Source organism: Bombina bombina, chromosome 3, assembly GCF_027579735.1.
Source record: "Bombina bombina isolate aBomBom1 chromosome 3, aBomBom1.pri, whole genome shotgun sequence".
Taxonomy (NCBI): Eukaryota; Metazoa; Chordata; class Amphibia; order Anura; family Bombinatoridae; genus Bombina; species Bombina bombina.
In genome coordinates, this window is record NC_069501.1 from 1,022,430,412 (window position 1) to 1,022,454,942 (window position 24,531).

At 42.9% G+C, this 24,531-nt stretch overlaps 1 protein-coding gene across 1 annotated transcript in view; it reads left to right on the plus strand.

The window, feature by feature from the left end:
- The window catches only part of TSPAN31 (tetraspanin 31), a 160,740-nt gene that overhangs the window by 88,717 nt on the left and 47,492 nt on the right, over nt 1-24,531 (plus strand). Inside the window, exons 4-5 of the mRNA XM_053708207.1 lie at nt 21,088-21,231; nt 21,564-21,680. Coding sequence (XP_053564182.1) covers nt 21,088-21,231; nt 21,564-21,680 — 261 coding nt within the window. The remainder of the gene's footprint in view (nt 1-21,087; nt 21,232-21,563; nt 21,681-24,531) is intronic.

Genomic DNA, 24,531 nt, shown 5'->3' on the forward strand with positions numbered 1-24,531 from the left:
CATTCATCTAAGACCATTACAACTGTGCATGCTCAGTCAGTGGAATGGGGACTATACAGACTTGTCTCCAAAGATACAAGTAAATCAGAGGACCAGAGACTCACTCCGTTGGTGGCTGTCCCTGGACAACCTGTCACGAGGGATGACATTCCACAGACCAGAGTGGGTCATTGTCACGACCGACGCCAGTCTGATGGGCTGGGGCGCGGTCTGGGGATCCCTGAAAGCTCAGGGTCTTTGGTCTCGGGAAGAATCTCTTCTACCGATAAATATTCTGGAACTGAGAGCGATATTCAATGCTCTCAAGGCTTGGCCTCAGCTAGCGAGGACCAAGTTCATACGGTTTCAATCAGACAACATGACGACTGTTGCGTACATCAACCATCAGGGGGGAACAAGGAGTTCCCTAGCGATGGAAGAAGTGACCAAGATTATTCTATGGGCGGAGTCTCACTCCTGCCACCTGTCTGCTATCCACATCCCGGGAGTGGAAAATTGGGAAGCGGATTTTCTGAGTCGTCAGACATTGCATCCGGGGGGGTGGGAACTCCATCCGGAAATCTTTGCCCAAGTCACTCAACTTTGGGGCATTCCAGACATGGATCTGATGGCCTCTCGTCAGAACTTCAAAGTTCCTTGCTACGGGTCCAGATCCAGGGATCCCAAGGCGGCTCTAGTGGATGCACTAGTAGCACCTTGGACCTTCAAACTAGCTTATGTGTTCCCGCCGTTTCCTCTCATCCCCAGGCTGGTAGCCAGGATCAATCAGGAGAGGGCGTCGGTGATCTTGATAGCTCCTGCGTGGCCACGCAGGACTTGGTATGCAGATCTGGTGAATATGTCATCGGCTCCACCTTGGAAGCTACCTTTGAGACGAGACCTTCTTGTTCAGGGTCCGTTCGAACATCCGAATCTGGTTTCACTCCAGCTGACTGCTTGGAGATTGAACGCTTGATTTTATCGAAGCGAGGTTTCTCAGATTCTGTTATCGATACTCTTGTTCAGGCCAGAAAGCCTGTAACTAGAAAGATTTACCACAAAATTTGGAAGAAATATATCTGTTGGTGTGAATCTAAAGGATTCCCTTGGGACAAGGTTAAGATTCCTAGGATTCTATCCTTCCTTCAAGAAGGATTGGAAAAAGGATTATCGGCAAGTTCCCTGAAGGGACAGATTTCTGCCTTGTCGGTGTTACTTCACAAAAAACTGGCAGCTGTGCCAGATGTTCAAGCCTTTGTTCAGGCTCTGGTTAGAATCAAGCCTGTTTACAAACCTTTGACTCCTCCTTGGAGTCTCAATCTAGTTCTTTCAGTTCTTCAGGGGGTTCCGTTTGAACCCTTACATTCCGTTGATATTAAGTTATTATCTTGGAAAGTTTTGTTTTTAGTTGCAATTTCTTCTGCTAGAAGAGTTTCAGAATTATCTGCTCTGCAGTGTTCTCCTCCTTATCTGGTGTTCCATGCAGATAAGGTGGTTTTACGTACTAAACCTGGTTTTCTTCCAAAAGTTGTTTCTAACAAAAACATTAACCAGGAGATTATCGTACCTTCTCTGTGTCCGAAACCAGTTTCAAAGAAGGAACGCTTGTTGCACAATTTGGATGTTGTTCGCGCTCTAAAATTCTATTTAGATGCTACAAAGGATTTTAGACAAACATCTTCCCTGTTTGTTGTTTATTCAGGTAAAAGGAGAGGTCAAAAAGCAACTTCTACCTCTCTCTCTTTTTGGATTAAAAGCATCATCAGATTGGCTTACGAGACTGCCGGACGGCAGCCTCCCGAAAGAATCACGGCTCATTCCACTAGGGCTGTGGCTTCCACATGGGCCTTCAAGAACGAGGCTTCTGTTGATCAGATATGTAGGGCAGCGACTTGGTCTTCACTGCACACTTTTACCAAATTTTACAAGTTTGATACTTTTGCTTCTTCTGAGGCTATTTTTGGGAGAAAGGTTTTGCAAGCCGTGGTGCCTTCCATTTAGGTGACCTGATTTGCTCCCTCCCTTCATCCGTGTCCTAAAGCTTTGGTATTGGTTCCCACAAGTAAGGATGACGCCGTGGACCGGACACACCTATGTTGGAGAAAACAGAATTTATGTTTACCTGATAAATTTCTTTCTCCAACGGTGTGTCCGGTCCACGGCCCGCCCTGGTTTTTTAATCAGGTCTGATAATTTATTTTCTTTAACTACAGTCACCACGGTACCATATGGTTTCTCCTATGCTATTATTCCTCCTTAACGTCGGTCGAATGACTGGGGTAGGCGGAGCCTAGGAGGGATCATGTGACCAGCTTTGCTGGGCTCTTTGCCATTTCCTGTTGGGGAAGAGAATATCCCACAAGTAAGGATGACGCCGTGGACCGGACACACCGTTGGAGAAAGAAATTTATCAGGTAAACATAAATTCTGTTTTTAAGGAGGTTTTTAGCTTCTTTGGGTGTTCCTGACACCAGTAGGCTATATTAATATTGTGATGTGCCCTTCATGGTAGAAGTTCTTTAGATACTCAGGGGGATTAAGAATTTACACGCTAACCAAGGGGGTTTGTGTCCTTTCAATGCATTGCCAGAGAGGCATATCCTTAGAGATGCTATTCGCAGGAGGATAGTAGTTCTTTCAAGAATCATAGGGTTAAGAGTCAGAATGGGGAGATATCTCAGTGGTAGCCCGTTTGACTGCAAATCAAGGGGTCCCTGGTCCAGATCCACGTGACTTCTCTGCTGGTAACCTGATGGTTAGCTTAGCTGTCTAGCAAGTGAAAGGTTTGCTGTTTGAAACCAGCTGCGGCTATTTCAGGAATAGGCTCCTTTCTATTCTGAAGAGTATAAGGATGTATGATATGATTTTGTTTTTTTCCAGATTTCTGGGAAAATCCTTCCACTCGTGCTCACCGAGTGGTAACAGTTTAAGTCTATCTGAAAACCCTATCCGATTTAGCATAAAGGCAGTTTTTCCTTTTCGGCCATCTGGTTTGGTTCATGATCCCTGGGTGGTGTACATTGTGCCTCCAGGGATACAAATTAAAGTTCCTATCTCACGATTGACAGGGGTGTCTTATCTGGACAACATCCTAACCAGGGTTTCCCTTACAACTAGTAAGATTCCACCATAACAGACTCCTTTTGTCCATGAAGATTTCCTTGATAGAAGTCAAGAAATCAAGGTTTTTTTTCTATACTTGTCTAGTCCTTCGGTCCACTTTTTGGCCGTTAGTGGATAAATGCATGGAATTAATTGGTCTGATGGTGGCCGCAATGGACATGATTCCGTTTGCTCGCTGCAGTTAAGCAGGCTAAGGCATTGGAATGGGGATTAGGTAGACTTGCCTCCTCATTTAATTCTGGAGAGGGGACAAGGGACTCTTTTTATTGGGGGTTGTCTCTGGATCATCTCTCCCACGGATCCTGCTTTCACAGGCCTTGGGTGATTGGGACAACAAACACCAGCCCTTTAGGTGAGTAGCGACTGGGGTTCCCTACAGGTTCAGGGAATTTGGACTCAGTCAGAGTCTGTTTCTTCCTATAAACATCATAGAACTGAGAACAAGCTTCAATGCTCTTCTGGTCTCTGCGGTTTGTCAGTTTCCTGTCGGACAACATAACTTTGGTGGCTTACGTCAATCACCGGGGTGGAACGAGAAGTTCCTTGTCGAAGAAGGTTACCAAAATTATCCAGCGGGCAGAGGCCCGCTCTTGTCTATCGACAATCCATATCCCAGGAGCGGTCAACTGTTTTTGTTTTTTTTTTTCATCCAGGGGAGTGGGGTCTCCATCCGGAAGTGTTCAAATGGAGTCTAGCCGGTATTACGTTTCATGGCATCCCGAGAGCTGCTGGGATACGGATCGAGGTTCAGGGACCCCTAGGTGGAGTTAATAGATGCTGTGGCGGTCCCTTGGACCGTCAGTCTAGCATACCTACTTATTATGTTTGCTCTTCTTCCTAGGGTCATTGTTCGAATCAAACAGCTCTGTTGGCGCTCTACAAAAAAACGATAATAATAATAAAAACAGGAGAGGGTTTCGGTGATCCTCATAGCTCCGGCATGGCCACGCAGGATTTGACATGTGGATCTGGCAGAGATGGCATCTCTACCTCCTTTTCAGACTCCCGTTGAGGAAGGACCTTCTAATTCTGGGGCCCTTCCTTCACTCAAATCTAGTTTCTCTGAAGCTGACTGCTTGGAGATTGAACGCTTAGTTTTATCCAAGCGGGGAATTTCTGATTTGGTCACAGAGACCATGATTCAGGCTCATAAGCCTGTGACTAGAAGGATTTCCCATGAGATTTGACGTAAATCTCTCTTTTGGTGCGAATTCTAGGGCTACTCAGGGAGTATTGTTAGAATTCCTAGAATTTGTTTTTTTTCTCCAAGAGGGTTTGGAGAAGGGTTTATCTATTTTTGTTACAACAATGTCTAAAGGATGTTCCAGATGTACATTCCTTTTGTCAGGCCTTGGTCAGAATCAGGCCTGTATTCAAATCAGTTACTCCTCAATGGAGTTTTAACTTAGTTCTCAGAGTTCTTCAGGGGGCTCTGTTTGAACCTATGCATTCCTTAGATATTACATTGTTATCTTGGAAAGTTTTATTTCTTGTTGCTATTTCTTCTGCTTGGAAAGTGTCAGACCTCTAGACATTGCAGTATGAGTCTCCTTATCTTCTTTCAGATAAGGTGGTTTTACGTACTAAACTAGGAATTCTTCCTACGGTTGTTTCTGTTCTGAACCTTAATCAGGAGATTGTTCCTTCCTTGTGTCCTAATCTATCTTTTCAGAAGAAGAGGAATTCTACACATTTTGGACGTGGTCCGTACTATTACTTTTGTACCTACAGACGACTAAAGATTTTTGTCAGTCTTTTTCTTTGTTTATATTTTTCTCAGGAAGGTGCAAGGGAAAAAAAAGCTACGGCTACTTCTTTCTTTTTGGCTGCAGAGTATCATTTATTATGCATCTGAGTCTGATTGGCTGCTGTATCATCTATGTACTCTAGCTTGGGTATTGGATCCCATTAGTAATTAAGATGATCCGTGGACTCATTGTGTCTTTAAAAAAGAAAAGAAAATTTAGGCTTACCTGATAAATGTATTTCTTTTTTGACACAATGAGTCCACGGCCCGCCCTGTATTTTAGACAGGTTGTGGGGGGTTTTTTTGTTGTAAACTTCAGACACCTCTGCCCCTTGGCTTTTCCTTTCTCTTCCTAACTTCTGTCGAATGACTGGAGTGGGAGGGAAGGGAGGAGCGAGCTATTTAACAGCTCTGCTGTGGTGCTCGTTGCCTCCTGCTGACCAGGAGGTGAATATCCCATTAGTAATTGAGATGATCCGTGTACTTGTCGTGTCAAAAAAGAAATACATTTATCAGGTAAGCATAAATTTTCTTTTGAAATGCATTCTTTTACATAATTTTCAGTACAGCTTCTGTTTTAAAGAGAAAAGTAAGAAAATATTTGTTACTGTCTATCTTCTGTGTCAACTCATAGTACCAATAGCAAATTGAAGACAAGTTGATTTTTATGGTGTTGTGTTGTAGATGAAATCTCTACTTGAAACAATATGGTTATTTGTTGTGTATGTGCTTCAGTATTACCATGGGCGTCATGCTCATCAACTCCCCAGTGCAAGACAGCTATGTTTCCTCATCCTAGGGTTCCCCCTGCCAATCCGGATCCTGGAAATCCTTGCACTGGAGAGGGGAAGGAGACTGCAATCTCCCTTGCTATAGCTGCCTCTTCCTGGTAGTCAGTGAAATGTTGCTAGGGGAGGTAGTTATAAAGTCTATGCCAGGAGGTTGGGAAAGGGCTTTGCAAGCCCATATCTCAACCCCCCCAGGACAGTTACAGGCTCCCCCTTTTATGTTAGAGAAAAAAGTACCCCTTCATTTTCCCCCTTTTCGTACAAGGGTTCACTTTTTCCTCTTGTAAAAACAAGGGGTAGATGATGGGGGCACTATTAGGGATGCCCTCTCAGTACATTTTAAGTGCATCTGCAGGTTATTGCCACTTTAAGGCCCATCACCTGCATCTTACAGGGGTGTGTGACCCCTCGTGAAAGAGGAAATTGCTATCTTTTAAATGAGGAGTCACAACATCCCCACTACATTTTAGGTGACCACCATGGTAATGCTGCAATAACACACCTATGCAGCGTTTGATGAGGGGGTACTTTTAGAGCCCCTATCCCCCCATAAAACGGTGATATGAAATGAGTGGTATGAAAACTCAGAACCTCCTCTTTCCAATGTGGGGTCTTATACCACTGTCATTAGTAGGCGATTGCCATAAACATGGTAATCGCCTACCTAATGTTTTTACTGTATGCTGGAGTGGCTCTAAAGGAGCACCAATCCCCTAAAGACAGTATACAATACATTAGCACAAAATACCCCTCACATGAAAGAGGAGATTACCCATTTTCAAGAGGGGTCTTGTCCCTTTAGATAGCAGTTGATTATCATAGAAATTGCATTCACCTGTTTTTAGGTGCCTTTTTTATCATGCTCTTGGCTTTTAAAAGAAGCCATAGCACCCACAATAGGCAAAACAGTCAGAAAAATTGCCCCCTTTCAAGAAAGCAACCTAGGCATATTACCCTATCGGCTAAAAACCATAGCATCAATGATCACCTGATGGAACTACAGCAAGGGGGGTGTATGCCCTAATTTGCCTCCCACAAAATTGAGACCCCTTATTAGAAAATGGCAATTCTGCTCTTTCAAATGAGTGGTCCTGTGTTTGTCACGCTGCCAGATGATTGTCATAAGTGACAAATAAAACTGTACAACATTGGCTCTATTTTGGGGTTTCTGGCAATTTTTAATAGGCTTTTATTACCCTTTCACCCTAGAAATATACCATAAGGCTCATTTGGAAGCGTAATGTCCTATGATTCAAATAAGGGAGTCATAGTAATAATTATAACCTGGCAGTAGGCGCTAGCCTTCTTTTGTTGTGGTGTTAGATCCATGTTTATTTGAACTAATAAAACATTTCAAGAATCTAAAAAAAGTGAGAATTTAAAAAACTTGATATTTCCTTCTTAATATAAGGAGTCCACAGCTTCATTCCTTTCTGTTGGGAAATACTAAACCTGGTTACCAGGAGGAGGCAAAGACACCCCAGCCAAAGGCTCAAATACCTCTCCCACTCCCCCCCCCCCCCCCATACCCCAGTCATTCTTTGCCTTTTGTCACAGGAGGCTGGCAGAGAAGTGTCAGAAGATTTCGGAGTAGTTCCTTAAGAGGGGTATCTGCCCTTCAATATGGGACTGGAGTTTTAAGTAGTCTTGTCAGCCTCTCAGTGAGAGCATTGATGAAAGTTAGGGTCTGGAGATGCAGGGACAGTCTTTCTGCGAACCCATCCAGACTGCCTGCTAACAGCTCCTTAAGTAATCAGTGTTGACAAGTTTCACTGCCTGCTCGTTTTCTTCTCTCAAGTCCATGTTAGGAGCGATGCTACAAGAGGCTGTGTTTCTGTTCCACAGCATGGATTCTGGTAAGATCGTTTCAATTTTTACATATGTTGAAAACGCTAAAAGACAGGGTCACAGTGTGGCTCCTTTATTCTTAATAGAATCATGGGTTAATATCTCCTGAGGGGGATTATTGAACAGTGGTGATTAATCAAATGTGTTGCTTTGATTTCCATCTAAAGGGGAGGAGAGTCCACGGCTTCATTCATTACTTGTGGGATTTCAGAACCTGGCCACCAGGAGGAGGCAGACACACCCCAGCCAAAGGCTTAATTACCTCCCCCACTCCCCTCATCCCCCAGTCATTCTTTGCCTTTCGTCACAGGAGGTTGGCAGAGAAGTGTCGAAGATTCGGAGTAGTCTCTTACGGAGGGTAGTACTCTTCAAAATGGTACTGGAGTTTTAAGTAATCCTGTCAGCCTCTCAGTGAGAGCATGGGTGAAAGTTAGAGTCTGGAGATGCAGGGAGAGTCTTTCTGCGAAACCATCATTTTAACAGCTCCATAAGCAATACTACGGGAGAGATCCGTTGGCCTCAAGATTTTGCAGATCAACTGCAAATGGCGGTGTCTAAGGTGATTAGTGCTTAACCACGTTCTGCTAAGTGTAAGGTAAAATATGACAATCCGACCCAGGGGTCATCTACTCCAATCGATATTTCAGAAAGATTATCTGCTGACGAGGACTGACTCTTCGGAGGTTGTTCCTTCTGGGTCAGAGTCTGTCATCTAAAGCTCCGGCTGCAGAGGAGCCTGACTTTAGGTTTAGGATGGAAAATTTGCGCTTTTTGCTGAAGCAAGTGTTTGCTACCCTCGAGGTCCCAGAACCGAAATTACCGGAGAACCTTCGATTCCTAAGCTTGATAAAGTATATGAGGACGGGGTGGTGCCTCAGACCTTCCCGGTTCCAGTTAAGATGGCTAACATTATTAAGAATTAATGGGAAAGACTAGGTTCTTGCTTTTTCCCCATTCCGGACTCTCAGCTCGAGCTATGGGGGACTGTCCCTAAGGTGGATAGTGCTATCTCTATGCTCGCGAAGCGGGCGGCGATCCCTCTTGATAGTTTGTCATTTTAAAGAGCCCATGGATAAAAAGTTAGAGAACATGTTAAGAAAAATGTTTCAACACACAGGGTTTGTTTTTCAGCCAGCAGTGGCGTTATTTGCGGTTGCCGGAGCAGCGATATATTGGTGCGAAGCTCTGTCTGACATGGTCGAGAGGGAGACTCCCCTCGACGAGATACAGGAGAGAATTAAGGCCTTGAGGGTTGATAATGCTTTTATTTGTGATGCCAATATGCAAATTATTCGCCTGAACGCTAAGGTGTCAGGTTTTTCCGTATAAGCCCGCAGGACTCTGTGGCTAAAGTTGTGGTCTGCGGACATGACCTCTAAGTCTAGACTGCTATCCCTTCCATTTCAGAGAAAGATCCTGTTCGGTCCGGGATTGGACTCTATCATATCCACGGTTACGGGAGGCAAGTGCGCTTTCCTACCGCAGGATAATAAGGTTAAGCCTAAGGGATCTACTTTTCATCTCTTTCGTGTGGACAAGGCCCAACGACAGCAGCCAAGGACATGTGGAAGCCAGCTCAGTCTTGGAATAAGTCCAAGCAGAATAAGAAGCCCGCCGAAACAGTCGGCATGAAGGGGCGGCCCCCGACTGGTCACTGGACCAAGTGGGGGGGCAGATTATTTCTCTTCTTAGAAGCCTGGTTCCTGAGATTTGCTTTTTGGACCAAAAAAGTTTGAGGCCCTTCCATTTGGTCTGGCGACGGCCCCGAGAGTCTTCACAAAGGTTCTGGGGGTGCTACTTGCAGTGGCCAGATCCAGAGGCATTGCTGTGGCGCCCTATCTGGATGACATCCTAGTCAAGACGCTGTCGTTCAGTCTCGCAGAGGATCACTCAAGGGCTCTTCTTCTTCTGCTCCAATCCCACAGTTGGAAGATAATCTCAGGAAACAGCTCCCTGATTCCCAGCAACAGGGTGGAGTTCCTAGGAACGATAATAGATTCTATATCCATGAGGATATTTCTCACAGATTGACGCAGGAAGATTGCGTCCACCTGTCTTGCCCTTCAATCCTCCTCCAGTCCCTCGGTGTCTCAGAGTATGGAGGTGATCGGGCTCATGGTGTCCAGCATTGATGTCACTCCATTCACCACCAGGTTCCACCTCAGACCTCTTCAGTTATGCATGTTGAGACAGTGGAACGGCGATTATACAGACTACCTTGGACGATCGGACGAGGGAATCCCTCTCTTGGTGGATCCATCCAGAACTGTCCCAAGGGACATCCTTTCTGAGACCGTCCTGGGAGATTGTGACCACGGACGGGAGTCTGGCAGGATGGGGAGCCGTTTGGGGTGTCAGGATGGCACAGAGAAAATGGTCTCGAGAGGAGCCTCTCCTCCCGATCAATATTCTGGAACTTTGAGCGACCCACAATGCTTTGAAGGCGTGGCCTCTACTGGGGTCGTTCAGATTCATCAGATTCCAGACGGACATTACTTTGGTAGCTTACATCAGCCACTAGGGAGGGGACAAAAAGCGCTCTGGCAATGAGGGAGGTTTCTCAGATATTAGAATGGGCAGAGTCCCACAACTGCTCGCTCTCAGCAATCCACATTCCGGGTGTGGACAATTGGGAAGCGGATTTCCTCAGCAGACAATCCTTCCATCCGGTGTCTCTCCATCCCGAGGTGTTTGCTGAGATTTGTCACAGATGGGGGACGCTGGAGATAGACCTCATGGAGTTCAGACTCAATTGCAAGCTACCCAGATACGGGTCGCGGTCCAGGGATCCCCAGGCAGAGCTGATAGATGCTTTAGCGGTGAGTTGGGGGTTCACCCTAGTTTACATTTTTCCACCGTTGCCACTTCTACCTCGTGTAATGGCCCGCATCAAGCAGGAGCAAGCTTTGGCTATTCGGATTGCTCTGTCGTGGACGCGAATGACGTGGTTTGTGGATCTGGTTCGAGATGTCATCTTCTCCACCATGGAGGTTACCCTGCCGCAGGGATCTGTTGGTACAGGGTCCGTTTCAACATCCAAATCTAGATTCTCTGAGGCTGACTGCGTGGAGATTAAACACTTAGTCTTGGCTAAGAGGTTTTTCTGAGAGTGATTGATACTCGTTCAGGCTAGGAAGCCAGTCACTCATCGCATCTATCATAAGGTGTGAAGGACTTACTTGGCCTGGTGTGAGAAGCATGGATATCTTTGGCACAAGGTTAAGGTATCCAGGATTCTGTCCTTTCTCCAGGATGGTTTGGAAAAGGGACTTGCCGCCAGTTCCTTGAAGGGACAGATTTTGGCATTATCTGTTTTGTTGCACAAGAGGATCGCTGAGCTTCCTGATATTCAGTCCTTTTGTTCAGGCTCTGTCTAGAATCAGGCCTGTTTTTAGACAGTCTGCTCCTCCCTGGAGCTTGAACTTAGTTCTGAGGGTATTGCAGAGGGTTCCATTTGAGCCTATGCACTCTATTGACATTAAGATTCTTTCCTTGAAGGTTCTCTTTTCTGTTGGTGATTGCATCGGCTCGCAGAGTCTGAGTTGGTGGCCTTGCAATTTGAGCCTCCTTATTTGATTTTTCAATCTAAGGCTGTTCTGTGCACTGGTTTGGGGTTTCTTCCCAAAGTTGTGTGTAACCGTAACATCAATCAGAAAATAGTAGTTCCTTCTTTGTATCCTAACCCTTCTCCTAAGGAGCGGTTACTTCATAATTTGGACGTGGTTCGAGCCTTGACGTGTTTTTTATCTTCAGGCTACAAAGGATTTCAGACAATCTACGTCTCTTTGTGGTGTATGCAGGGACGCACAAGGGTCAGAAAGCCACTTCTACCTCTTTGTCCTTTTGGTTGAAGAGCATGATTCGCTTGGCCTATGAGACAGCGGGACATAAGCCTCCTCAGAGGATCACAGCTCATTCGACTAGAGCTGTGGCTTCTTCTTGGGCCTTCAAGAATGAGACCTCTATGGAGCAGATTTATAAGGCAGCTACCTGGTCCTCCTTGCATACCTTCACAAAGTTTTACAAATTTTACGTTTTTGCTTCAGCCGAAGCAGTTTTTGGAAGAAAGGTTTTACAGGCTGTGGTACCCTCAAATTAGGGTCCGCCTTTTTTCTTTATCCCCTCCCGTTTTTTCATTGTGTCCTCTAGAGCTTGGGTATTCCCACAAGTAATGAATGAAGCCGTGGTCTCTTCTCCCCTTTAGAGGGAAAACATAAATTATGCTTACCTGATAATTTTATTTCTATCAAGGGGAGGAGAGTCGTCGGCTCTCGCCAATTGCTCAGGTGAGTGGACCTAACTTTAGTTTTTGTTCTTCTGGCACTATTTATACCCTGATATTTCTCCTACTGTTCCTTGTTCCCTCATCCCCCAGTCGTTCTGCTGAGGGAAGTGGGGGAAAATTTAAGCCTTTGGCTGGGGTGTCTTTGCCTCCTCCTGGTGGCCAGGTTCTTAATTCCCACAAGTAATGAATGAAGCCGTGCACTCTCCTCCCCTCAATGGAAATAAAATTATCAGTTAAACATAATTTATGCTTTTATGCTGCTTTATGTGTGAGATTTTATTGGGCTCATAGAATATTTATGTGGCTGGAACACAGGTTTTTTACTTTGAACGCTTTGTAGCTTGGCGCGCTTTTTCTCATAGCAGTAGCGGTCCTGCCTTGCACACCACATGACCGGGATTGGTCTCACTTTCATTTCCTCTTTCCTGACCGAGCTGGCCGTCAGAGAATACACCCTTTTTTTTTTTTTTTTTTTTTTTTTTTTTATCTGTATTGTCTGGGTCTAGGAGGTGGTGAGTGCCCCAGCCATTGCGAGTATAAAGGTGACATTTTTGTGAGAAATAAAAAGAATGTTTGTTATATTCTGTGTCATACTGTTATTAGCTTAAGCTATGGAGGATTCTGATATTCTTGAGGGTACTCCCTCTATTCCAAATAGTAATACCTGTTTATATTGTGAGGAGGCCTTGGTATGCCCGCACTCAACTATGTTCCACATGCCTTGACAACGTTATTAACTCTAAAAAGGTTAACCCCTTAAGTACCACTGAGCCGTCCACCTCTGAGGACACGCCGTCCCTTGAGGGGCATACCTATCAGTCATCTCCCTCAACACATGCACCTTCCCATAGCACGCCTGATCCTCCATCTGGAGGGAGCCTTTTACCATCAGATTTTACTGCGCAGTTAAAGACGGTGGTGTCTGAGGCCCTTAGTGCTTTACCTCACCCCGCCAAGCAAAAGGTTAAATGTAGCACTCCTGCCCAGGGGTCATAAAGTAATTTATTGGATTTATCTGTTTTTCAAGTATCCGAGGATGAGTCACACTCTGAGGCTTCAGAGGGTGAACTTTCTGGGTCGGAGTCTGCTACCTCTAAGCCTCCTGCTGTGGAGGAACCAGCCTTTAGAGATTGAGCACTTAAGTTTTTTTCTAAAGGAGGTCCTGTCTACATTAGAGGTTCCAGAGGCCAAGCTGCCTGATGAACCTTTGATTCCTAAATTAGACAGAGTTTACGAGGACAGGGTAGTGACGTTAACTTTTCCTGTTCTAGTAAAAATGGCGAATTATTATTAAAAACGAGTGGGATAGCATTGGATCTTCCTTTTCCCCTTTGTCTTCCTTTAAGAAATTAGTTCCGGACTCTCAATTGCAGTTGTGGGGTTCTGTTTCTAAGGTGGATGGCGCTATCTCCATGCTGGCCAAATGTACTACTAACCTACTTGAGGATAGCTCATCGTTCAGAGAGCTGATGGATTAAAAGATGGAAACCTTTCTAAGAAAAATGTTTCAACATATGGGATATTTGTATCAACCTGCAGCGGCGGTTGCCTCGGTTTCTGCAGCTGTGGCCTACTGGTGCGACTCCTTAACGGAATTGATCGAGGTGGAGGGTCCCCTCGACGTTATCCAGGAAAGAATTAAAGCCTTGAGAATTGCCAATTCTTTTCTCTGTAATGCAAACTTGCAGATTATTCGCCTAAATGTTAAGACTTCTTTCCCTTCCTTTTAAGGGAAATATTTTATTTGGTCCAGGACTGGACTCCAACAGTCCTCCTCTAAGCCTGAGCAAGCCAAAAGTACTTGGAAGCCAGCTCAATCCTGGAATAAATCCAAGCAGAGCAAGAAGCCTGCCAAGACAAAATTGTCATGAAGGGGTGGCCCCCGATCAGGCGCTGGATTGTGTAGGGGGCAGACTGTCACTCTTTTCAGACGCTTGGTTCAGCGACGTGCAGGATCTATGGGTACTGGAGGTCATAGCTCAGGGATACAAGATAGGTTTCAAATCTCATCCACCCAAGGGCAGATTTCTCATCTCAAGCCTGCCTTTCAAGCCAGAAAAGAGGGAAGCCTTTCTGGGTTGCGTGCGGGATCTGTCCTCCTTATGGGTCATTGTCCCGGTTCCTATCTCGGAAAGAGGTTTGGGATACTATTCAAACCTGTTTGTGGTTCCAAAGAGAGAGGGAACTTTCTGTTCGATTGTGGACCTAAAGTGCTTAAACACATTTCTAAATGTCCTCTCGTTCAAGATGGAGACAATAAGGTTCCCTAGTTCAGGAAGGACAGTTAATGACCACTATAGATCTGAAGGATGCTTACCTTCATGTTCCAATCCACAAGGATCACTTCCAGTTCCTAAGGTTTGCGTTTCTGGACCAGCACTTCCAGTTCATTGCAATTCTGTTTGGTCTAGCTACTGCTCCAAAAATTTTCACGAAGGTTCTTGGGGCTCTTCTAGCCATTGCCAGAACCCGGGGTATAGCAGTAGCTCCCTACTTGGACGATATTCTGGTACAAGCTCCATCTTTTCATCTGGCGGTGGACCATTCGGTATCTCTTCTCTCTCTTCTTTGATCTCATGGATGGAAGATAAACTTAGAGAAGAGTTTTCTCTTATTCCAAGCACCAGGGTAGAATTCCTGGGTACTGTAATAGACTCCATATCCACGAGGATATTCCTAACAGACCAGAGACGTTGCAAGCTAGCTTTGGCATGTCTTGCTCTCTGGGCCTCCTCAAGGCTATCTGTGGCTCAGTGTATGGAGGTAATTGGTCTCATGGTGTCCAGCATGGAAATCATTCCCTTTTGCCAGGTTCCGTCTCAGACAGTTACAACTGCATGCTGAGGTAGTGGAACAGCGATCATTTGGATCTGTCTCAACAGATTTCTCTGGACAACCGGTCAAGAGAATCGCTCTCTTGGTGGCTCTATCCAGATCATCTGTCCCGATGGACATCCTTTCTAAGACCATCCTGGGAGATTGCGGATATATGCTACAGGTGGGGGACGCCGAAGATAGATCTCATGGCGTCCCATCTCAATACCAAGCTACCCAGATATGTGTCGAGGTCCAGGGATCCTCAGGTGGAGCTAATAGATGCATTAGCAGTACCTTGTTGGTTCAATCTAATTTACCTTTTTCCGCCATTACCCACTCCTTCCTCGTGTAGTGGCCCGTATCAAGCATCAGTGATACTGATTGCTCCATCATGGCTGCGAAGGACGTGGTTCGCTGATCTTGTCAGGATGTCATCTTCTCCTCCATGAAAGTTACCTTGTCGCAGAGATCTCCTGGAACAAGGTCCTTTCGTTCATCAAAATCTAGATTCTCTGAGGCTGACTGCGTGGAGATTGAACGCTTAGTCCTAGCCAAGAGATTTTTTTCTGAGAGTTATTGATACTCTCTCATTCAAGCTTGTAAGCCGGTTACTCGTCACATTTATCATAAGGTGAAGAACCTATTTATTCTGGTGTGAAGAACGTGGATTCTCCTGGCATAAAGTTAAGGTTGCCAGGATCCTATAGTTTCTCCAGGATGGACTGAAGAAGGGTCTTTCTGCCAGTTCCCTGAGGGGACAGATTTCAGCCCTGTCTGTTTTACTGCACAAGAGGCTTTTGGAGCTTCCAGATGTACAGTCCTTTGTTAAGGCTCTGATTAGAATCAGACCTGTGTTCAGATCTAAGGCTCCTCCTTGGAGTCTGAATCTTGATCTTAAGGTTTTGCAACAGGCTCCGTTTGAGCCTATGCATGAAATTGACATTAAGTTGTTGTCTTGGAAGTTTATTTTTCTACTGGCTATTGCTTCTCCGCGCAGAGTTTCTGAGATTGCCGCTTTGCAATGTGAGCCTCCTTATCTGGTGTTCCATTTGGATAAGGCGGTCCTACGTTCTAAGTTGGGGTTTCTTCCTAAGGTCGTGTCAGACCGCAACGTCAATCAAGAGATTGTGTTTCCTTCCTTGTGTCCCAATCCTTCTTCTTCGAAGGAACGTTTCCTTCATAATTTTGACGTGGTTCGCGCCTTGAAGTAATTTCTTCAGACTACTAAGGATTTTAGACAAACTTCTTGCTTGTTTGTTGCCTATTCTGGGAAGCGTAAGGGTCAGAAGGCCTCTTCGGCTTCCTTATCCTTTTGGTTAAGGAGTGTTATCCGCTTAGCTCATGAGACATCAGGACATAAACCTTCTCAGAGAATTATGGCTCATTCTACTAGAGCAGTGGCTTCCTCTTGGGCCTTTAAGAACAAGGCCTCTATGGATCAGATTTGTAAGGCGGCTACCTGGTCCTCCATACATACTTTTTCTAAATTTTACAAGCAGCCTTCGGGAGAGAGGGTTTTGCAGGCTGTGGTGCTCTCAGATTAGGGCCCGCCTCTCTTTTTGTTCCTCCCTTTTTCATTCAGTGTCCTTTAGAGCTTGGGTATAAGTTTCCCAACAGTAAGGAATGAAGCTGTGGACTCTCCTTATATTAAGAAGGAAAAACATAAGTTATGCTTACAAGGTAATTTAATTTGCTTCTGTATAAGGAGAGTGCGATGGGCGGTCCTCTAAAAACTTTTTTATATTTTTCTTCTGGCACCTTTTTTATACCCTGATATTTCTCCTACTGTTCCTTGTTACCTTGGCAGAATGACTGGGGGATGGGGGAAGTGGGAGAGGTATTTTAGCCTTTGACTGGGGTGTCTTTGCTTCCTCCTGGTGGCCAGGTTCAGCATTTCCCAACACTAAGGAATGAAGCCATGGACTCTCCTTATACAGAAGGAAATTAAATTATCTGGTAAGCATAATTTGTTTTTGTGAAATTATATATAGGATGAGTTTTTGTACAACTATTCTGTTTTTATTTTTTTATTTTTTCTGATTTATATTCTTTAGATAGATATAGCCACATATATATTTTCTATGTCGAGTAATTTTGAACAAGAGTAGGTCAAAATGGGTTAAGCCACCACTCCAGGTAAATAGAATATTGTGTAATTTTTAAAATGTATCTAATATTTGTATGTTTAGAATGTTATACCTATTTTTTAATTTTCTGTATAAATTGTAAGATGGCTTATATTGTCAAAAACAATAAATGTCATCTTCTGATTTTCAATTGTTAATGAAAAATATAAATATAACATTACAGTGTTTTGGGAAGGCAAACAAATGATAAATATTGGACAACGTTTTGGGGATTGAAATAATAAGGGAATAATTACTTTGTGCTGTTTTTTACTATGTACACCGTACAGAATTACACAAAAATTAAAATATTTTTTTTTGGCATTTCACATAGTGGCATTTTCCTATACAGGTACAAATCCTCAAATCCAAATTTATTCTGAAAACCAAACTTTTTAATTTTTATAGTTTTTATATAAAATTATCAAAAATGTCTAATTTTTTTTTCCCCACCTGTATGTCAGTCTTCTCTGCCTGTGTCTTTTGATTTGATTTTTTTGTGTGTTCTAAAATGCAAATAAAATATATAGTGTATATTTTTTTAAAACGACGGATCTCTTTCGGATTACTGCACTGTCTTTCTGAGGATATATATATATAGATAGAGAGAGATAGAGAGAGAGATAGAGAGAGAGATAGAGAGAGAGATAGAGAGAGAGATAGAGAGAGAGATAGAGAGAGAGATAGAGAGAGAGATAGAGAGAGAGATAGAGAGAGAGATAGAGAGAGAGATAGAGAGAGAGATAGAGAGAGAGATAGAGAGAGAGATAGAGAGAGAGATAGAGAGAGATAGAGAGAGAGATAGAGAGAGAGATAGAGAGAGAGATAGAGAGAGAGATAGAGAGAGAGATAGAGAGAGAGATAGAGAGAGAGATAGAGAGATAGAGAGAGAGATAGAGAGATAGAGAGAGAGATAGAGAGAGAGATAGAGAGAGAGATAGAGAGAGAGATAGAGAGATAGAGAGAGAGATAGAGAGAGAGATAGAGAGAGAGATAGAGAGAGAGATAGAGAGAGAGATAGAGAGAGAGATAGAGAGAGAGATAGAGAGAGAGATAGAGAGAGAGATATAGAGAGAGAGAGATATAGATATAGATATAGATATAGATAGAACCAGCACTCTTATTTTATCATCCAGCTGCCGGGGTGCACTTACAAACAATCAAATATCAGCACAGCAAAGAAGGCACTCTCCGTTTGAATAAATCGTTTAATGGTAAACGTTTTCGGGGTCTCCCCCGTCCTCAGACCACTTACAGACATTAATCACAACACAGCTTAAATAACTACTTACCCTCACCGTGACACACCGCCATCAGACTCCCAGCTTCCGTGTAGCGCAACTGCGCATGCGCGCCCGGAACTAAGGAGAGCCGACGGGGACCAAATACAAAAAGCAAAAGTGAAAATCAACATCACACAAACTAATGCAGCAATATAGTAAAATAACTAGAGATGGTACTGTGTTGCATATCGATATTTCTACCTTACACTAAGCATACTGTAATTTGCACAAATCGTACCTACCCCCCATGCTTTCTTCACAAGTTACACATATAATGTTTTCTTATATTCTAATCCCTGCACAACTTTATGCGAGAACATATCTTCATATTTACATAGAGGGGTTGCCTGCGCATGCTGACAATACTCTTCATGTGTTAAACTCATGCCCCCAACTGGACTTAAGTACATAGTCAAAACCATTAGCACAGTGCCCCTTTCACAGACCAAAAGACATTGAACTCAAGGAAGTGCTACTTTACCACGAAGCACCCCCCAATCTATCATCTTCAATACCTGATAGGCATCCTCAATTAAGCAGCTACTTTACTATAAATGGGGAACCCAGCTGTAAAGATCATCCACTGTACTAAAATTTCACTGCATATATTCATTGCAGCCGTGGACGTACATATTCATATTAGCTTTAGCTCTCATATTACTATGAAGGAGGCAGTGGGCATACATCCACTACAATTTTTACAAGAAACATTGGTAGTCCAACTGGACATTCAGCCCCTTTGGGGACATAGTCTCCAGATTAAAAATCCACTGGGACTCCCGTTGTAGTAGACGCCTGCCCCTGTCACCCCCCCTAGAATTGCGTGGAACGTGGTCTATGATGATATATCGAAGGTCAGATACAGCATGACCACTGGTACTGAAGTGGCGAGCCACCGGTTGATCTGAATCACCATCCTTAATTGCCAGCCGAATCGTACGGAATAGTAAAATAACTAGAGATGGTACTGTGTTGCATATCGATATTTCTACCTTACACTAAGCATACTGTAATTTGCACAAATCGTACCTACCCCCCATGCTTTCTTCACAAGTTACACATATAATGTTTTCTTATATTCTAATTCCTGCACAACTTTATGCGAGAACATATCTTCAATATTTTGAGGGAACATTGGGACATTTTGGAGAGTGACAAAACATTACCCTTTGCATCCTGTGTGTCACCACTGGTTGGGTTCAAGCGTGGAAGATCACTGAAAGATATGCTATTGAGACCTGACAACAGTGACAGTTATATGCCTAGTACATGGTTAAAAACCATGAAAAAAGGTTGCTTCCGCTGCAGTGGTTGCACTACCTGTGGTGGGTTAACCCAGAGTAGCACATTCCAACATCCATGGTCTAATAAAAAATACCACATCCTGCATAGGGTTACTTGTACAACCACGTATATTGTGTATTTACTACATTGTCCGTGTGGTAAATTTTACGTGGGTAAGACCCAGGATGATCTCAGGACAAGGATGGCGAACCACCGGTCAGCGATTCGGCTGTCAATTAAGGATGGTGATTCAGATCAACCGGTGGCTCGCCACTTCAGTACCAGTGGTCATGCTGTATCTGACCTTCGATATATCATCATAGACCACGTTCCACGCAATTCTAGGGGGGGTGACAGGGGCAGGCGTCTACTACAACGGGAGTCCCAGTGGATTTTTAATCTGGAGACTATGTCCCCAAAGGGGCTGAATGTCCAGTTGGACTACCAATGTTTCTTGTAAAAATTGTAGTGGATGTATGCCCACTGCCTCCTTCATAGTAATATGAGAGCTAAAGCTAATATGAATATGTACGTCCACGGCTGCAATGAATATATGCAGTGAAATTTTAGTACAGTGGATGATCTTTACAGCTGGGTTCCCCATTTATAGTAAAGTAGCTGCTTAATTGAGGATGCCTATCAGGTATTGAAGATGGTAGATTGGGGGGTGCTTCGTGGTAAAGTAGCACTTCCTTGAGTTCAATGTCTTTTGGTCTGTGAAAGGGGTACTGTGCTAATGGTTTTGACTATGTACTTAAGTCCAGTTGGGGGCATGAGTTTAACACATGAAGAGTATTGTCAGCATGCGCAGGCAACCCCTCTATGTAAATATGAAGATATGTTCTCGCATAAAGTTGTGCAGGGATTAGAATATAAGAAAACATTATATGTGTAACTTGTGAAGAAAGCATGAGGGATAGGTACGATTTGTGCAAATTACAGTATGCTTAGTGTAAGGTAGAAATATCGATATGCAACACAGTACCATCTCTAGTTATTTTACTATATTGCTGCATTAGTTTGTGTGATGATTTTCACTTTTGCTTTTTGTATTTGGTCCCCGTCGGCTCTCCTTAGTTCCGGGCGCGCATGCGCAGTTGCGCTACACGGAAGCTGGGAGTCTGATGGCGGTGTGTCATGGTGAGGGTAAGTAGTTATTTAAGCTGTGTTGTGATTAATGTCTGTAAGTGGTCTGAGGACGGGGGAGACCCCGAAAACGTTTACCATTAAACAATTTATTCAAACGGAGAGTGCCTTCTTTGCTGTGCTGAGATATATATATATATAAAAAATGATATAAAACGTTCTTTTAGGTTACATGTATAATGCTGTATTATGACGTGAAGATTGTCTAAATGACAGAAGATATTGTTGTTTTACATTTGTTTCCATTCCCTTTCCAAACTGTCCCATTTTACAGAGGCAAATATTCCAAAATCCAAACCTTTTCTGATCCAAAGCAGTGTGGATAAAGGGTTTTCTACCTGTACTATGATTTTTCTGCAAACTAAAGTTATTTTCTAAAAATGCTAGTTCTGCAAAGGAAAAAAAAAGGTATAATTTGTGTGGGTACCTCACAGAAAAAGTTGAAATTTTTGTGAAACTGCAATGAGGGCCAAACTATTTTAAAAAAAACTGTCTCCAGCACAGGGGTGTAAAAATGGCTCAGCAGCAAAGTGGTTAATTGTATCTGCATACGAGAATTGATCTAGTGAATACTGTAGTATGCTGTGCAATGCATGGAACTTGACAGCAATTTATTGATACAAGTTCTTATCACTGACCCTTTCAATATGATCCCTTGCAGGAAAAGTTTCTTAGTGGAACGTGGATGCGAATGAGTAATCTTACTCGGGAGGAGTTGGAATCAACGTTGGACTGCTGTGGGCTGCTGAATAATACTGCACAGGATTTAGAGCAATATAACATAGATTATGCCTCTTGCAAAGCAGTGAGTCATAAACAATCTGTGCTATCCTTGTTTTGGCCCAAATGTTATTCTAGTGTATTGTGCTATCTTGCAGCATCTTTAAGTGTGGTTGTTGTTGTTTTTTTGTTTTTTTGTTTTTTTTTTGGGGGGGGGTTAAATATAGAAGAAATATACCTTTTTTTTATTTTATCTGAATCACTTAAATATTCCTTAGATTAATTTAAATGTGTTTTAATTGTCAATCAAGCCTAGCAAAAGTTATTCTCCTTTTTCATACATTTTATCAACTACTTTTAAATTAAGATTTGTTGCCTTGACCTGTATGTATTTACGGTGTTGACTCTGTTTTGTAGAAATGCAAACAATCCCCAAACGAGAAGTGTCAAACCTGTGGGCAGAAAATGCTGAAACATGCAGATGAAGCCCTTAAAATTCTTGGAGGAGTTGGACTCTTCTTCAGTTTCACAGAGGTAATAATTAGATTATAGGTTAAGGTCCCCTCTAGTGGGCCCTTTTCATTCCAAGCCCCTTTCAGACTCTTTCTGCACTATGCCACATGCTTAATTTAAGGGATATGAAACGGTGCTTTTTATTATAAGAAATGCTAAATCAAAGTAAACATAAAAAAGAAGCAGGTTGCGTTAAAAACTGCAAACATCTTACTTGTTTTCTTGCTAAATGAGCATTTGGAAATTCTTAGTGTAGACATTGCACAACTTGGGTTCTAATGTCACATGATTTTTGCAGCAAAAGCCCTTTACTAAACATGGGCAATGAATTGATGGCAATGCTGTAAAGGAAAAACTAGTATCTTGCCATCTTGTAGAGACCCCGGCCCCCTGTGACAAGAAATAATGGACACTGCACAAATCAAGTTAAAAAAAAGAAAAGGTAAACTTATTTTTTAAATGATAAATATTTATTTCATGTAATTGGCAAAAGTCCATGAGCTAGTGACATATGGAATATACAATCCTACCAGGAGGGGCAAAGTTTCCAAAACCTCAAATGCCTATAAATACACCCCTCACCACACCCACAATTCAGTTTTACAAACTTTGCCTCCCTATGGAGGTGGTGAAGTAAGTTTGTGCTTGATTTTTCTTCTATAGTAAGTGCTTCTCAGCATATTGAAGCCCAATTCCTCTCAGAGTACAGTGTTTGTCAGAGGAATGTGAAGGGCGTATTGCCTTTTTGTTTTTATGTTTTTCCTCGCGGGAAATCTTTTCAAGGGTTCTCTGTTATCGTTCGTAGAGATTCATCTCCTACCTCCCTTTTCAGATCGACGATATACTCCTATATACCATTACCTCTGCTGATACTTTTTCAGTACTGGTTTGGCTATCTGCTATATGTGGATGGGTGTCTTTCGGTAAGTACATATTGTTATTTAAGACACACTCAGCTATGTTTTGGCACGTTATGTATTAATATAAATTTTTAAATACAGATAGCCCTCAGTCAGTTTACGCCGGGGTTAGGTTCCAGAAAGAATGGTTGTAAATCAAAACCGTTGTAAATTGAAACCCAGTTTATAATGTAAGTCAATGGGAAGTGAGTGAGTTATGTCAATTTTGAGAGCGGCCTGGAACCTAAGTAACCTATAATACATTATTTTTAAAGCTTTGAAATGAAGACTATAAATGCTATAATGCTAACATTATAAACAGTATTAAATATTCATACAACACAGAATATATCATCAAACTAAGTTTAATGAACAAAAACATTTTTCTACTTGCATTTTTCTGCAAACAAAGCAGTAATATCTCTGCATTGAAACAGTAGCATACACTGTTGGCCCCCAAGGCAGAACATACAGTGATGTGAGATATCGCAGAAAATGCAGCATGTCTGCAGAAAGAACAGGACACATGCAGGAACTGTTAGCGCTTGATTTTTGTAGTGCTGCTCCACATTAGACAGTTCTCTTCAAACAGAGCTGTGCTCTGGCTGCACTGTGTAAGTTTTCCATAATACAGTGCATCCAGGGCAAAGTGCTGTTTGAAGTGAGCAGTCAAATATGCAGTAGCGCCGCAAAGCAGCAGCGCATTGCTTGTTGACTGGCTCTCAGAGATTTTTCCAAACCCGCCCCTTAGCTTATCCCAGTCTGCAAAGCTGTTTATTCTGAATGTAAGAGCATTGCATCTTTTTATTACTACATTTCTGTGTTAGACCAAGAGAAAAGTTAACAGATTTATTAAAAAGACATTTTAAAATCTTTTTTTTGTATGCAGCTAATTTGCAATGCAATTTTCAACTACTGCACTATATTATAAAACATTAAAAATTGCTTTATTCTTCAGTTAACCAACACATTGCAATTGAACTTGTGCCTTAGTGTAATTGTCTAATTTAAAATTGAATTTTATATAAAAACGACCTGCAGAAAAGTTTTCACTAATAAAATCTCATTGCAGAAAGTAAAGAAAAGTTCTGCCTCTGGGCTGTTGGCTAATATCCGGTCTGCAGATATTCTATGCATTCCAGGCTGGACTGATTTTTTAGGCACCCTGACCTTCAAGCAGCTGGGCAGGAAGATGTAAAGTTTCCGTCATGGCTGCTAGATCTTATTCCTTTGAAAGCTGCTCCATTATCCATAGCTCAGGTCTGTGGTCTGTGTAAACTGATTCATTTCAGACCTGTTAAGCTTGCATATCTTTGCTATAACACAAGCGGACAGCTCCACCTACTGGCCTGTCCTTATTGTAATCAATGCACTCTGCTTCTCAGTGCTTTTCAATAGCAGTCACATGACTGGGGGAAAAAAGGGCGTCATTCTGAAATGGCGCAAATCGAGGGCCACCTGTATATGTATTTACTTATATTATGAGTCAGGTCTATGTATATTTCCCTTTTGCAGTCTAAACAGTTTCAGTATAGGAATCGTGTTGGGAAGTTTATTTAAACTTTTCTCCAACATAGGTGTGTCCGGTCCACGGCGTCATCCTTACTTGTGGGATATTCTCTTCCCCAACAGGAAATGGCAAAGAGCCCAGCAAAGCTGGTCACATGATCCCTCCTAGGCTCCGCCTACCCCAGTCATTCTCTTTGCCGTTGTACAGGCAACATCTCCACGGAGATGGCTTAGAGTTTTTTAGTGTTTAACTGTAGTTTTTATTATTCAATCAAGAGTTTGTTATTTTGAAATAGTGCTGGTATGTACTATTTACTCAGAAACAGAAAAGAGATGAAGATTTCTGTTTGTATGAGGAAAATGATTTTAGCAACCGTCACTAAAATCCATGGCTGTTCCACACAGGACTGTTGAGAGCAATTAACTTCAGTTGGGGGAACAGTGTGCAGTCTCTTGCTGCTTGA